The sequence below is a fragment of the Saimiri boliviensis genome, chromosome 12 (assembly GCF_048565385.1).
Source record: "Saimiri boliviensis isolate mSaiBol1 chromosome 12, mSaiBol1.pri, whole genome shotgun sequence".
Lineage (NCBI taxonomy): Eukaryota > Metazoa > Chordata > Mammalia > Primates > Cebidae > Saimiri > Saimiri boliviensis.
Window position 1 is genome coordinate 37,591,896 of NC_133460.1, and position 16,077 is coordinate 37,607,972.

Here is a 16,077-nt window from a genome sequence, read left to right on the forward strand (position 1 = left end):
GCACCTTTGCCTACTGATTTCCAAATTCTTAAACAAAACCACTTTTTTCTAAATTCCTTATAAGCAACTGGCCACAGGCTGCCTTCTACAGGTTTGTAAAATCTCTTACGTTCCAAGTAAGGAGTCTATTTATTTAAATTTAAATTTCATGGGAACTGTGCTGTTTCAGTAGCACACCTGGGATTATTCTGTACCTCTTTAAATGGAATCCAGCTGCTCCCAGGCTTTGCAGGGTTGGATGGGGTCTTCAATTTTTCCAGGGCATTTTCAATGGCATCACCATAGTTATCCTGAAACCATTTTTCATGAGGTGTTTCTGCAGGAGCCGCTGTGATACTCCTCACATGCTCCAAAGCAAATACAATGGGCTTCATCAAAGCTGTGTGCTTCTCCCTCATGATTGCAATTTTCTCTTCTCTGACCAAGAAGAAATTTTTATTCAAAAACTTACTGTACATTAAAGTTTTACACAAACATGGAACAATTTAAATATATCAACTCCTAAACAGCACCAAGAAATCAGTCTAAATAAAGCAATAACACGTTCACAAAGTAAATTACTAACAAAGAATTTTTTTTTTTTTTTTTGAGACAGAGCCTTGCTCTGTTGCCAGACTGGAGTGTAGTGGTGTGATTTCAGCTCACTACAACCTCTACCTCCCGGGTTCAGACGATTTCCCTGCCTCAGCCTCCTGAGTAGCTGGGACTACAGGCGCACACCACCAGGCCTGGCTAATTTTTTGTATTTTAGTAGAGATGGGGTTTCACTATGTCGGCCAGGATGGTCTTGATCTCCTGACTTTGTGATCCACCTGCCTCGGCCTCCAAAAGTTCTGGGATTACAGGCATGAGCCACCAAGCCCAACCAAAAACTGTTGTTGTTGTTGTTTTGTTTTGTTTTTTTAAATGCAGCTCATAAAAGAGGCAGCTCCTCTAATCAATGAATTAAATGACACAGGGAAAACAGGATATCCACTGCAAAAGAATGAAGCAGTAACTCAAAATGGATCAAAGACCTTATCTTAAAAGTTAAAACTACAAAACACTTAAAAGAAAACATAAGGGAAAAGTTTCATGATACCAGATTTGGCAATGATTCCTTGGATATGGCACAAAAAGCACAGAGTAAATTGAGCTACATGAAAATCAAAACTTTTATAAATCAAAAAATACTATATACTATGAAGAGAATGAAAAGACAACCCACAGAATGGTAGCAAATATTTGCAAATCATGTATCTGATAAGGGTTAGTATCCAGAACACATAGAGAACTCCTACAATTCAACAATTTAAAAAAAACAAAAACCCCAATTTAAAAATGGGCAAAGGATTTGTAATGACATTTCTCCAAAGACATGCCAATGACCAATAAAATACATGAAAGGATGCTCAACATCACTAGTCATTGGAAAAATGCAAATCAAAACCACAAGGAGATACCACTTCATATCCACCATAACAGCTACTGTCAAAAAAAAAGAAAGAAAAAAGAAGTATTTGCAAGATTAGGAAAAACTGGAACCCTCATGCATGGCTAGGAGGATTTTAAAACACTGCAGCAACTGTGGAAAAGTTTGTCAGTTCCTCAGTTAGTTAGATGCAGAATTGCCATATCATCCAGCAAATCCACTGGCTCATCCACAAAACATATACAAAATTCACATAAAATTATACAAATCTGGGACTCAAACACATGCTTGTACACCAATGTTTACAGCAGCATCGTTCAAAGCTAAAACGTAGAAGCAACTTAGCTATCCAAAAACGGATGAACAAAATGTGGTATAACCATACAATGCCATTCAGTCATGAAAAAAATGAAATTCTATCACATGCTACAACACAATGAACCTTGAGGCCATTATTCTAAGTATAAAAAGCCAGACACAAAAGGATGGATACAGTATGATTCTACTTCTATGAGGTAGCTAAAATAGGCAAATTCATAGAGATGGCAAGTAGAATAGAGGTGACTAGGAACTTAGGTAAGGGGGAAATGAAGAGATCATCTTTAATGAGTACAGAGCTTACTCTGTTTAAAATAATTAATAAGTTCTGGAAATGGACCATGGTGATACTATACAATATAGTGAATGTATTTAATGCCACTGAATTGTACACTTGAAAAATGATTAAAATATGGCCGGGCGCGGTGGCTCAAGCCTGTAATCCCAGCACTTTGGGAGGCCGAGGCGGGTGGATCACGAAGTCAAGAGATCGAGACCATCCTGGTCAACATGGTGAAACCCCGTCTCTATTAAAAATACAAAAAATTAGCTGGGCATGGTGGTGCGTGCCTGTAATCCCAGCTACTCAGGAGGCTGAGGCAGGAGAATTGCCTGAACCCAGGAGGCGGAGGTTGCGGTGAGCCGAGATCGCGCCATTGCACTCCAGCCTGGGTAACAAGAGCGAAACTCCGTCTCAAAAAAAAAAAAAAAAAAAAGATTAAAATAGTAAATTTTATGTTATTTAAACTTTGATAAATTAAAAAAAAAAAAAAAGAGAGAGACAGCTTAACCATCTCAGGACGAGTGTATGGAAACATACTTGCGTAAGGTGTTGTTGTTCTGGACTCTCTTCACCTCATCTTCGAGCTGCTGAATTCGTCTCAGGACGTACATGTGTTGTTGCAGCAAAACTCCTAGCCAGAGCTCATCCCAGAGCACAGTGACCCTGCGCAGTTCAGCCACGAGCATCTGAACCTGCATACACAGCACACCCAAATAGCTCATCTATAAGTCTACACAAAGCACAGTTCTTCAAACACTGGACTTCATAAGTTATGTGTGTGCAATTTGTGTTCATTACACAATTAGAGAACACGGACTAATGATTGTCAATAGAGATTGGCAAAAGGCATTTTGATTTTTCTATAAAAAATTCTTCTCCAACATGTGAGTTTCTTTGTACCTGTAACACCATGGTTGGGTTTGCAGAGGACAGCTTATCTACAATTTTGCTGTAGCAATCCTGCATCATGGCTTGGTCTTCATTTAATCCACTTTTAGGTTCATCCTTAGTGCTATCCTGAGATGCAGGAGGGCTTCCTCCCTCACATTCAGAAACCAGCAATTCTTCTCCTTGAATATTGCCAAGTAAAGTTGGAATTGCAGAGGAAAATTTATTTCCTATAATGAAATAGGAGGACAAGGAATACTTTGAACATTTCTTTCAGGTGCATATGCTGAGTTAGGGAAAACACTGACATAGATCTATTTGACTCAAGAGCACTCACTGAACTGATTTGCCTTCCATGTATTACACTGATTAAAGACTGTGGCTATTCTGTCTTTTTATAAGTTGAGCTTTTATACTTATTAACATAATAAGCTAATGGAAGATATACGGGAGAAAGATAAGTGTCTAACTAACAATATTCTTCATGCCGGAGTTCAAAACTTGGTATGATCCTTCCTTTTCTTTTTTTTTTGGAAACAGGGTCTTGCTCTATATCCCAGGTTGGAGTACAGTGGCACAATCTTGGCTCATTGAAACCTGTCTCCCGGGTTCAAGCAATCCTTGTGCCTCAGTCTCCTGAACAGCTGGGGCTACTGGTTTGTTGGCCAGGCTGGTCTCAAACTCCTGACTTCAAGTGATCCACCCGCCTTAGCATCCCAAAGTGCTGGGATTATAGGTGTGAGCCACCTCGCCTGGCCTAAACTTGGTATAATACTCTTCTAACAGTTACAGCTCAGTTACTCCATTTCTCCACATCTCGGTGGATTATTGTCAAGACTACAGATAATGTGCAAAGCACATGTCCTGGTGCCAGATCCACAGTAATTACTCCCTCAACAAATGCTAATTATTACTACTAAAAAACTGACAAACTCTAACAACTCTGGAACATAAAGTTTAAAAAATTTGACCTAACAAACATTATTGGCATAATAATTTATACTTAAAGTAGCAATATTTGAATATTCCATACCTGAAGCCTGGGATTCACTACTAAGCGATATGGTACCCACTATTGCAGGATACAATATGAGATGTGGGGAATCTTGAGCCACGCGACAGAGAAGGTTACAAATGCTTTGGCGCACATACACTTCAGGGTGGTTTAAGCGTGAGAAAAGTTGTGGAATAATTCCTTCAGGATAAGGAGAGAAAGACAAAGTTATTTAAATCTAAGAAAAAACTATCATCATTGTAGATTGAACAGATAAAACCTGGTGTGTGTGTCAGCATTAGTACAAATTTTAAGAGTTCAAATTTCTCCCTGTGATAATAAAGAACCATACACAATAATTTTTGATTTGCAAATCTGGGCAACTCAAAAATGTTGTGGAGAAATGTATGTTTTGTGAACGCCTACAAACAAGGCAGACACAATTTTTATACACAGAGGGTATATAAAACCTTTTGAAAAATTTTCACCGTCTCCAAAATTCATTTTGTATATAAAAAGCTCCTGTGTCTTTCAGCTTCCCATTTCTTGTAAAGGTGGGAAGAAAAGTCCTAGTGATGTAACAAGCAGTGCACTGTGTCCTAGGAACTAATCTGGCTGTTCCTTCACACATTCAAATAATAAACATAAGAAAAACACTTTTTAAAATCATATATATCCTACTGAGAAACAATTTTTCCTGAAACATTTTATGCAGGTCTCACCTCTCCATGGCGCAGTGGGTGTTGTCTCCAAGCCGTGTTCCAGATACTGCCGAAGCTCGCCAGCGTGCTTCACGAGCAATCGCAGCAGGCGCAATGTGGCCATCACAATCACGTCGTCAGTGCTCTGTTCTGCTCTGTGACTTAAATGCAGCCTAGGGTCATCCTCATCTAAAGGAATCTAAGAGTGAAAGGTGAGGGGAATAAATAAGAAAATAATTCAGAACACTACTTTTGTTTAATAAGGTTCCAAATGAATTCTCTTAGAACACTGTGCTACATACTTGACCAGCGTTGAGTTTAAGGAAAGTAAAGTATGCACTGCAAGAGAGTTTGTAGAGGCTGAATATTCTATCTACAACTTTCCTCCACACTTTAATAACTCCTTCAGTTGCACTTTCATCAAGTTCTGAAAGCCATGGGCAGCTTGATATTAACTGACGCCAGATAACATCAACCATGTCATCTTCTTCATTATCTTCACTCTCTGTTATCTGAAGTGTTATATCTTCATCCTGAAGAGGAATTGTGCACAAAATGCTATTTTAAATACAAACTGAGAAGGGGAAAAGTATGTAATTCGACTATCATGAAAACATTCTTCTCATATATGATAAAATTATCCTACATTTAGGGTTATGCACAGTAAGTTAATGTCAGTATGCTTCTCTTTATGATGTATTTACTAATATGAAGACAACGAAGAATATAAGCTTTTAGCAAAGATTAGACTTTTCTGGGATTTTTTTTTTCCCTTAAATGCTTCCAAATTACAATACAGTATTTGACCTGCAGAATTTTCTTTCTTTCTTTCTTTTTTTTTTTCCCCTTGAGACAGAATATCAAGGCTGGAGTGCAATGGCACAACCTCAGCTCACTGCAACTCTGCCTCCTGGGTTCAAGCAATTCTTATGCCTCAGCCTCCTGAGTAGCTGGGATTATAGGTGCCCACTATCATTCCCGGCTGACTTTTTGTTGGCAAGGCTGGTCTCAAACTCCTAACCTAAGGTGATCCACCTGCCCTCGTGCCCCAAAGTGCTGGGATTAAAGGTGTGAGCCACCATGCCCAGCCTATGCTTGCAAAAAATTAAGCACAATCTGCTCAAAATTTGGGGCTGAATGTAGACAGTAAACCTCATTCTCTTTACACTACTGTGCATGTACAGGACATCAACTAAGTCAGAGACTTAGATATACTGCTGTTTACAGAAAGAACTGATCAACGCAGCTTAGCCTGGCAAATAAAATCCATGCCTATGAGGACTGCAACCAAAGATACATTGCTTTGGCATTCTAGAATTAAAAGAACTCTGAGGGGAGACAGTATTAACCCTGCAGACTAGTCCATTGTGATCAACTATGGCTACACATTAGAATCACCCAGTAAGTTTAAATACACACCACACACAGACAGACACACACACACACACACACACACACACACACACACACACCCTTCATTCAGAATATCTGGGAGTAAGTTGCATGTATTGGCATATTTTCAAAGCTCACAAACCAGCCAGGCACAGTGGCTCACACTTATAATCCCAGTACTTTGGGAGGCTCAGGCAGGAAGATTACCTGAGGTCAGCAGTTCGAGACCAGCCTGGCCAACACTGTGAAATCTCGTCTCTACTACAAACACAAAAACATTAGCCAGGTGTGGTGGTGCGTGCCTGCAATCACAGCTACTTGGGAGGCTGAGGCAGGAGAATCACTTGAACCTGTGAGGTAGATGTGGCAATGAACCGATACTGCACCACTGCACTCCAGCCTGGCAACAAGAGCAAAACTCTGTCTCTCAAAAACAAAACAAAAAGAGCCTCACAAGCCAGGGTAGGTTAACAACTTAAAATTTCTGATAAGAGCAATTAAAACAGAAATTTAATTTACATAAAATGAAATTCTCTTATTAATTTTTTTTTCTTTTGAGACAGTCTCACTCTATCACCCAGGCTGGAATGCAGTGGTGTGATCTCGGCTCACTATAACCACCAAGTGGTTCTCCTGCCTCAGCCTCCCTAGTAGCTGGGATTATAGGCGTGCACTACCATGGCCCATCGATTTTTGTGCTTTTAGTAGAGATGGGGTTTCGCCTTGTCGACCAGGTTGATCTTGAACTTCCGACCTCAAGTGATCCACCCACCTTGGCCTGCCAAAGTGCTGGAATTACAGTGCCCAGCCAACTTCACCTACAGGAATCTAATGAAATGCCTTGATTTCTCAAAAGAAGTAAATTCTTCTTAAACAAATATAACTCATCTTAAAATGTAAAGTTTTAATTTACAACAATAACTGCTAAGCCCCATTCAATATTTAATCAAATATATATGATCAATTTTTTCAAAAGCAGTGATTTGGAATAGCAATCTTGCCCCAAGCACCATGTTTTCCTTGCCTGAATCCCCGCCGGCCGACATACAGCCTGTCCAAGAATACCATATATTCTCTCTTTCTCTTCCTCAGTTATACTGTCTGGAAGCAGATTTTGAACTTCAGATTTTTCTCTAGGCAGCAGGCGAACACCTTCTCCCTGACTATAAAGATAAACAAGTCACCAGTATTTTAGCTACCAAAACTTTACCATATCAGAAAACATTTAAATATTTATTTTTCCAATGCATAAATAAACTACACATTTAAACATACCTGGCATTGTCAACCACCTTTCTGCCCCACCTATAAGCCCAGCTGGCCAATGCTGCCCAAGATTTGGCTACTTCAGGTGCCTGTACTGAAGACAGGTGATACAACTGTCCCAAAATGAAGTCAGGTTCTCCAACTCCAATATGCACTGCCATAATGGACAAACAAATAATAAAAGAACTCAACAATGTTACATTCACAAATTCCTAATGACATTCCCATTAGCATTTTAGGTTTTTACCTGCAAGCAATAAAAAGTTCCATAATATTACCGAACATAACTTGAATAAAGCACAAATATGAATTATGCTCTCTTAAAGGTTGGTATGTTGAAATGAATTCATTGTTAGTTTCCCAAGTAAGCTTAGATTATCTCCTGTGGAAGAGATCAATGTCTTTCATGACACTGAACACTGTCAACAGTCAGGTGTAAGCTGTAGAAAGTCTTGCATTATGAATCTGATTGGCTATTTCCTCATGATCAGATTGACTTTAATCATTCTGGCAAAAATAATAGGTGATGAGTACACTATTTCATTCATACAGACTCATGAGGTAAACATCTTCATTCTTTTGTTAGAGGTGAAGAAACTATCAAATATAGCGCATTTGCAATGATCACAAGACATATCCTTTATGAATATCAAGACCCTATTTATCGAAATTATTAACACCAATCTAAGTAATTAAACTCTTAGGCTTCAGAACAACAAAATTAAGGTATATTCTTATGTTTCAGCAAATAAAATCATCTCCCAAATTTTCTCGCAAATTTTAAAAACCGGAAAATGGTGCCTTCCACAACAGGCACTCAAACATTGAAAGAATCAACTACCCTATCTGTAAGATATCTTTCTCTTACTAGCTTATGTCAGAATGGGAAACATGAATCTTTCTATAGGTTCTGTGTTCCACCAATCAACAGGAACACAGGTAACTATTTTAAATCTTTGTTGCTCCTTCTATTGTGAGGTGAAATTTTAGATGTAAGAGGTAGGATCTTATTGCCAGCAAAAACATCTAAGTCCATAAAAGCAAATCACCTTGGAAGCAGAGTTCAGTGACTTCCAAAATGGCATTCGATCCTTAATATGTTTTAGTTATTTCCTGACAATAAAATAAGCTCAAATTCCATAGATACATTTTTTCTGGAAAATTATAGCCAGCATAACATTATAAACTTTAAAATAAAAAATATGTAACTTCTAAAATATTTTAAAGCTAACAAAGAAACTCTACCTGTAGATTCGCTCTCAATCCGAGGATACTCTTCTTCCATTGTATTAACAGATGGCAGTTCTATTAAAGTGAGTATGTTTTTAGACAAAGTAGAGAGACCTGTGAAGTTCTGTTGATGCTGAGCTCTGTAAACCTGTTTCAGTTGTCCTGAAATTTCTTTCCATTCTGCCTGGATCCATTTAGCCAGTGTCAGAATTGACTTAGCAACTGCATATTCAGCTTTCGCAGACTTACAGAAAGATATGGCACAAGAACTCAACATTTCCATTGCATGTGTTGACTGGCCTACAGAAAACCACAAAGTCAGAAGTTAGAATCTTTAAAAGCAAATGATGGGAGGGAGGCACTTGGGTTAGGAAACAAACGACTAACATTATTTCAGTGTAAAATAATCAACTTTAAAAAAAATAAAATAGATACAGGACCTCACCATGTTGCCCCAGGATGGTTTCAAACTCCGGGGATCAAGCAATCCTACTGTCCTAGCCTCCCAAAATGCTGAGATTAAGGGCATGAGCCACCATGCCCAGCCAAAATGCTAAACTTTTTTTTTTTTGAGACAGGGTTTCACTCTGTTTACCCAGGCTGGAGTACACAGTGGCACAGTCAGGGTTCACTGCAACTTCAACTTCCAGGCTCAAGCAATTCTCCTACCTCTGCCTCTCAAGCAGCTGGACTACAGGCATGTGCCACCAAACCCTGCTAAGTTCTTTAAATTTAAGTATAGCTGAAGTTTAGTTCTGTTGCCTAGGCTGGTGTCAAACTCCTAGGCTCAAGCAATCCTCCCACCTTGGCCTCCTAAAGTGCTGGGATTATGGGCATGAGCACCTGGCCCAAAATAGTAAAGTTAAAAAAACAAGTAAATTCAGTGATCAGTGACCTCTGGAAACATTTCTTACTTTAATACATTGCAACAAAATTCTTTTAAAAGCACTGAATTATATGGGTAAGTCAGTAACAAGCAACTTATTATTCAGCATACAAATATTCTGCAACAGCTGGAAATGATCATCTTTCCTATTACTACCTTATACCATACATACACAGTTAACATTAATGTACATATTTTTATTTTACTTGTGTATTAACTATAATTCATTTTACTAACCTGCTGTATACAGCAATTTGGTTTTTTCAATGTCAAGTTCAGGCCCCCATTTTTCATCCACCTGACCTTGAGTTGATAGTTTTTTAAAATGTTGGACTAAATCCTGTGCAGTGGTGGTCTTTCCCAGCTGAACTTCACTGCACTGTGCCAGCAGTCTTGTTGCAAGGGACACATTCCCTCGTTTTCTAGCAAATTTTGCTGCTGTTAGACCTAATTCCATGAGATGGCTTCTAATGGGAACTGTTTGTTCTGAAGAGAAGAAAATGTTTTATTAGTCCCTGATTTGTCTACCCAGATTGCATGGAAATATGGCCAAAAAATTATTCCCCAACTATCCCTCTTCCATACCACTTCCTGAAACAAAGATAACTCATCCTCAAATCCCTAGCAGCTAGCATAGTGCTTGAGATACAATGAACAAGGTTTGCTAAATTAAATGTATACAATGAAGTAGAGCAAAGTAAAATCAATCACTTTAAGAAATTTTTTAGTTTCTGAATCTTTGGCAAAAAGCCTGGGCCAAAAGGTAGGGAAAACAGGGAAGGCTAAACCATCCCCCCAACTTCTTCTCTAACTACCCTCTGCCCTTCAATTATTCTCTTGGTTTTCTTCCTACCTTGCTGAAGAATCCTTTTCAGTCTCTTTCTCTTCCATCACTCATCCATTAAACAACGGTGCTCCTTGGACTCAGTCCTAGGCTCTCTACTCTTCCCACTGCATACTCTCCCTGGACATCATCATCTTTTCCTGTGACTTCAATTACCACAGAAATGCTGACAACCATTGAATCTGTACCCAGACCTGCCAACTGGTCACCTACACTCTATTTCAAGAGTGCTTCCACTAATGTCAGTCATGTCAAACGGAGTTCATTTTCCACCACCCTCCAAACCTCTTACTATCTTCTTCCCTTTTCCCCTTCTCAAGAAAGGGCACAGGATCAGCCCGGCTGCCTATGCAAGTACTTGGCAACCATCACAGACTTTACCTTCAACACTCATAACCCATTTGCTTTCTTCTTTCCTTACTGCCACCCTAGTTACCCTTTTTAGCAGAGACTTCAGCCTAACTTAGTACCTTTGTCCCTATTCTTATACTCTTCTTTTTTTTTTTTTTTTTTTTTGAGACGGAGTTTCGCTCTTGTTACCCAGGCTGGAGTGCAATGGTGCGATCTCAGCTCATCGCAACCTCCGCCTTCTGGGTTCAGGCAATTCTCCTGCCTCAGCCTCCTGAGTAGCTGGGATTACAGGCCATGTGCCACCATGCCCAGCTAATTTTTTGTATTTTTAGTAGAGACAGGGTTTCAACATGTTGACCAGAATGGTCTCGATCTCCTGACCTCGTGATCCACCCGCGTCGGCCTCCCAAAGTGCTGGGATTACAGGCGTGAGCCACCATGCCCGGCCATTCTTATACTCTTCTAATTCACTCTCCAACTTGCAACTGAAACGATATTACACAAACGATAAATCTAAACCTTTAACTTCCCTGCTTAAAAGCCTCTGATGACTTCTCACTGCCATTCTGACAAATCCTCAACTCCTGAATTCGGCTTGTCACTGATGCTTTCGAGCATTCCATTCCAATCTCAGTCTCATCCAGCTCCATCTCTTCCTACTCTCTCTTAGGTGAACTGAGTCATCTTAGAATCATCATTTTCTCTGGCCTGCACACATTTTTTCTAACCAAATCAGCCTGCCTTCTTTCTCATTTCTATCTTCCTTAAGTTTCAGCTTAAATGTTACTTCCCCACAAGTCTTTTTCTGATTCCTAGGATTAAATCAGATGTCCTCATTATTTGCTATTCCTTGTTGTGATTTTTTTTTTCCATTTGTTTGTAGAAACAGGGTGTCACTCTGTCACCCAGGCTGGAGTGCAGTGGCATGATCAGAGCTCACTGCAGCCTTCATTTCCCAGGCTCAAGCAATAGTCCCACCTCAGCCTCCTAAGCATTTGAGACTACAGACACATGCCACCACACTCAGGTGATTTTTAAAATTATTCTAGTAGAGACAGGGTCTCACTATGTTGGGTCACCATGTTTGAGGTCAGTTTTCCCTGCCAGAATCTACAATCTCCTTGATCACCATTATATTCCAATGTGGAGCATAGTACCTGGTAAAAAGCACATTTGATCAGTGCTTGCTGAATAAAGAAATAAAAACAAAAGAGGAATGGAGTTCTGTCTCTGAATATAACTGCTGGTTACTGACCCTTCTTCTCAATTTAAAAACTTATGTGATATAGAAAGAACTGGCTAAGTATGGTGGCTCACGTCTGTAATCCCTATTACTAGAGAGGCTGAGGCATGAGAATCTCTTGAACCTGGGAGGTGGAGGCTGCAGTGAGCCAAGATCGTGCCACTGCATTCCAGCGTGGGTAACAGACTGAGACTCTGTCCCAAAACAAACAAACAAACAAAAAAGACTGGAAAAAAGATGAGGGTACTTGTGAAGCCATATTATACAACACACTCTGTCCCAGGACTTTATATATACTTTGTCTCATCTCTTAATCTCATGTAATCCCTACACATATCTCACAAGCGGGGTAATCCCCACAAAACTGAAAAAGCAAGCAGTCCAGAAATTCAATGATTGGCCCTAAGATTCCTCAACTGGCAAACATCGGGCCAATGATTCAACCCTGGGTGTGTTTGGCAGTGAGAAACCAACTGAGTCACAGCTGCAAGTAACCACCCTGCAGTACAAGTCCCTACCTTCGCTGTTAGCTTATGTGACATTAAACACTCAAATTTACTCAGCAGCACCAACTAACACATTTTCAACTAAAACTCCACAGCATTCTGACAGCTTTTCTGTTTTACAGCAATAAATGGTTAACATGCCTTTGACATATAAATATTTATACAAATAGTAATTCTCTAGCCATTCATTTGGAGTATATAAAACTCAACATTCATAGTGTATTTTATGTGACAAAGAACTTAATGTTCAGAACACAAAAACAAGTCTTATGTCTTCATTAAAAATAGGTGAAGAATTTGAACAAACATTTGAAAACTAAAATATACAATACCCGCTATGCAAATGAAAATATATTCATCATTATTAATCATCAGGAAAATGCAAATAAAACTATGAGATACCACTACATACTCACTCCAGTGATTAAATTTTTTTGAAAGTTAAGCCATGTGACCCAACAATTTTACTCGCAGGCATTCACTCAAGAGAAAGACAAATAAATGTCCACTCAAAGACTTGCACATGATGTTGAGAGCAGCTTTATACTTAACAGCCCAATTTGGGGGAGGGGGAAAAAAAACCCAAAATCTTTCAAAGGATGAAGGGAGAAATAAACTGTGGTATATACATAAAATAGAACACTACTCAATAATAAAAAGAACTGTACTCCTGTTACATGCAACACAGGTGAACCTTAAAAATTCATGCTAAGCAAGAGAAGCCAAGCACAAGAGAATACATTGTTAGGATTTCATGTACATCAAACTTTAGTAAAGACAAATCTAATCTATAGTGACAGAAGGGTTAAATGAGGAACTTTGAGGATAAGAGGTGTTCTGTATCTTGATTGTATCAGTGGTCATACAAGTGAAGACATGTTAGAACACATCAAACCACACACTTAGAATGTGTAATATATACCTCAATAAAGCAAAATTTTTTAAAATCTTTCATTTTCTCTTAAGAAAAAAAAAACACTTACCTTTAATTTTCTCCAACAACTGATTCTGGTACATAGTATACCTTAATGCCTGCATCCATGGCCTCACATCATGCTGTTTACATGAACGTAAAGCTTCACTGAAGAGCGGAATAAGACAGTCCTGACAGGAAAAAAACAAGATTACTTAACGTGAAACAGACTCTTGATGTATTTGCAGATACACAGCAAGTCTTAAGTCTAAGACTGCAACATAGTTTGGCTACTTCCAACTGATCACAGTTTTATCTATTACACTATAGCCTTACATCACTTATCTTCTACTCACAAGAGGCAAGCACACAGTAAGAGAAAACCTTTTGCTTTGAAGAGAAATTTTCTTCAGAGTATTAAGTCTAATTTATCAATATACTTAATAAAGCGCACTACAAAAAAAAAATCACAGCACATTTACTATAAAGCAGACTGCTAAAGTGCAGAAAAACATTACAACTAAAGCTTTATAATGAGGTTCTCAAAGATCATCATTCCTTTGGAGGCCCCAACTCTGAATTTTACCCCATTTGGAATGAGGAGGAAAGATCTTTGTTTGCAGCAAATCTAAAATTTACATAATCTGCCTAAAGGAACTGTCTTTACACACACCATCTTCCACCCCAAAAATTAAGCAATTTGCCATTCTTGAGATTATCTCAGGTCCTTCCATCTGCCCCACGTACTTCTCAAATGAAAGTCTGTCTGAAAACAACATGTTAGATTCCTGGATTTACTAGCTTGTCCAACTAAAAATCCTATTTCGAAAAACTCAAAAAATTAGGCCTTTGTTCTACAATAGTGGCCATTAATAGTCATAAGAACATGCTTGTAAAAATATACAGACCTCTGTTGAAAGTCTGTTAGAAACTGTGTTCTCCAAAGCAGATGAGCAATACAGCTGCAAGGTACTTAAAACTGGCAAAGACTGTGAAACTGTTAAAGTAGAAAGTCTCAGAGGTCCAATAGCGATGCGGGATGTTTGCTTCAAGTACTTTACCACATTTCTGAAACAAAATGTTTGCTGTCAATTAATAAATGAAAATTGCCAACTCACAACCATTGAAGGAATAAAGCAATTGATAAGATGCTATCAAACTGGTGCATCCAAAGTTAGGGGGAAGAGGAGCAGCCTACTATATAATAAAATGCTATTAGCAAGTCAAGACATTTGCTTTCGAGAGTTTTTTATATTTTATTTCATTTAAACCTCAGTATATGTTGGCAGGGAGTATTCATATGTCATATGACTTCTACAACTAAAATGAAGCTATTAGTACTAGTATTTAGTAATCTAGTAACTCTTCTTCCAGCCCTCTTCACCCCATGTATGTTCATCATAAGATATATACAACGTACATTTACCTCCTCAAGATTAAACTTACTCTGTTATAGACTGCCACTTCTGATCTTGTTCTATAGGGTTTAAAGCAGTTGCCAAACAAACAGAACTTCTCAACAATTGAACTTCAATGGATTTCTGAAGTTCCCTTGGATCTGGACTTAACATATTAGGAAGCAGTTTTTTCATGTCTACAGAAGTTAAATATGATGCCATTAAGTTAACATGCTTTTATTACACAATTTTGATTTATATCTGGCAGTGGTAAAAAAACAATCACCAATGATTATCTCCTTTAATATTTAAGTTAAGACACCTTAACACTGTAAGCATTACTGAGAGCTATATAAAAATCATTACTTCATAAAAAATTACTGTATCTCAGACCCCTAAAAAGCAGTTGCCTTCAAAGGCTCAAAAATCAGTAAGTCAACCTACTATTTAAGGGAGCAAATCTAGACATACATTAGCAAATCTTGCTCAATCCAGAATATTCTTAAATTTTTAAATAACATTCTATGAAGTGTTCCATTTGTGATAAAGAACTTAATAAGCCAGCCGGGCGCGGTGGCTCAAGCCTGTAATCCCAGCACTTTGGGAGGCTGAGGCGGGTGGATCACGAGGTCGAGAGATCGAGACCATCCTGGTCAACATGGTGAAACCCCATCTCTACTAAAAATACAAAAAATTAGCTGGGCATAGTGGCGCCTGCCTGTAATCTCAGCTACTCAGGAGGCTGAGGCAGGAGAATTGCCTGAACCCAGGAGGCGGAGGTTGCGGTGAGCCGAGATCACGCCATTGCACTCCAGCCTGGGTAACAAGAGTGAAACTCCGTCTCAAAAAAAAAAAAAAAAAGAACTTAATAAGCCATATCAAGATCAAAATCAAGAAAAATATTTAGCTGAAACACTACTTTGTCCTTTGTCAAACAAAATGGCTAGATAAATCTCAAAGTATTAATGTAGCCTTTTTTATTTGACTTAATTTTAACTGCTTTTCATTTGCCAAATCAAATATAAACAGGGCAGCCCAGAATGTATTGCTCCACATGGGAATCTGCCCCCAGAAATGTAAAATAACTTCCAGATTTTCCAGTAAAATATACTAAGCCAAACATTTTAAGCAACTTGTCCATTAAAATAATTTTTAAATTATTTTCTCAAATACCTATTTTTTCTTTTGATCCTCCAGCAAGTAGACTGATATTTTCTCCTGGTAACAATTCCAACTGCTCTGTACATTCAACAAATTCTCCAGACTCAAAACTGCTTAATGATCTGTAATTAAAATATCGGTTAGCTTGTATTCCTAATGCAGTCTGTGGAACCATTTAAAAAATAATAATAATGAAAATTCTAGAAAGAAAGTATACAGCATTTTGCTGACAAAATTCCTCCCACAAGGATACTACCATTTCGGTTTTGGTTTTTATGTTGAAGGTGTGACTA

At 38.5% G+C, this 16,077-nt stretch overlaps 1 protein-coding gene across 6 annotated transcripts in view; it reads right to left on the reverse strand.

The window, feature by feature from the left end:
- Positions 1 to 16,077, reverse strand: part of SMG1 (SMG1 nonsense mediated mRNA decay associated PI3K related kinase) — a 120,320-nt gene that overhangs the window by 34,304 nt on the left and 69,939 nt on the right. For all 6 annotated transcript variants that reach the window (XM_039478376.2, XM_074382240.1, XM_074382239.1 and 3 more), the window contains 14 exons: positions 15,797 to 15,906; positions 14,673 to 14,820; positions 14,135 to 14,294; positions 13,297 to 13,417; positions 9,607 to 9,855; positions 8,499 to 8,783; positions 7,263 to 7,407; positions 7,012 to 7,150; positions 4,898 to 5,128; positions 4,617 to 4,794; positions 3,934 to 4,095; positions 2,913 to 3,130; positions 2,550 to 2,704; positions 195 to 417 (listed from right to left, as the gene is read on the reverse strand). In XM_039478376.2, the coding sequence (XP_039334310.1) occupies positions 195 to 417; positions 2,550 to 2,704; positions 2,913 to 3,130; positions 3,934 to 4,095; positions 4,617 to 4,794; positions 4,898 to 5,128; positions 7,012 to 7,150; positions 7,263 to 7,407; positions 8,499 to 8,783; positions 9,607 to 9,855; positions 13,297 to 13,417; positions 14,135 to 14,294; positions 14,673 to 14,820; positions 15,797 to 15,906 (2,524 nt within the window). The remainder of the gene's footprint in view (positions 1 to 194; positions 418 to 2,549; positions 2,705 to 2,912; positions 3,131 to 3,933; positions 4,096 to 4,616; positions 4,795 to 4,897; positions 5,129 to 7,011; positions 7,151 to 7,262; positions 7,408 to 8,498; positions 8,784 to 9,606; positions 9,856 to 13,296; positions 13,418 to 14,134; positions 14,295 to 14,672; positions 14,821 to 15,796; positions 15,907 to 16,077) is intronic.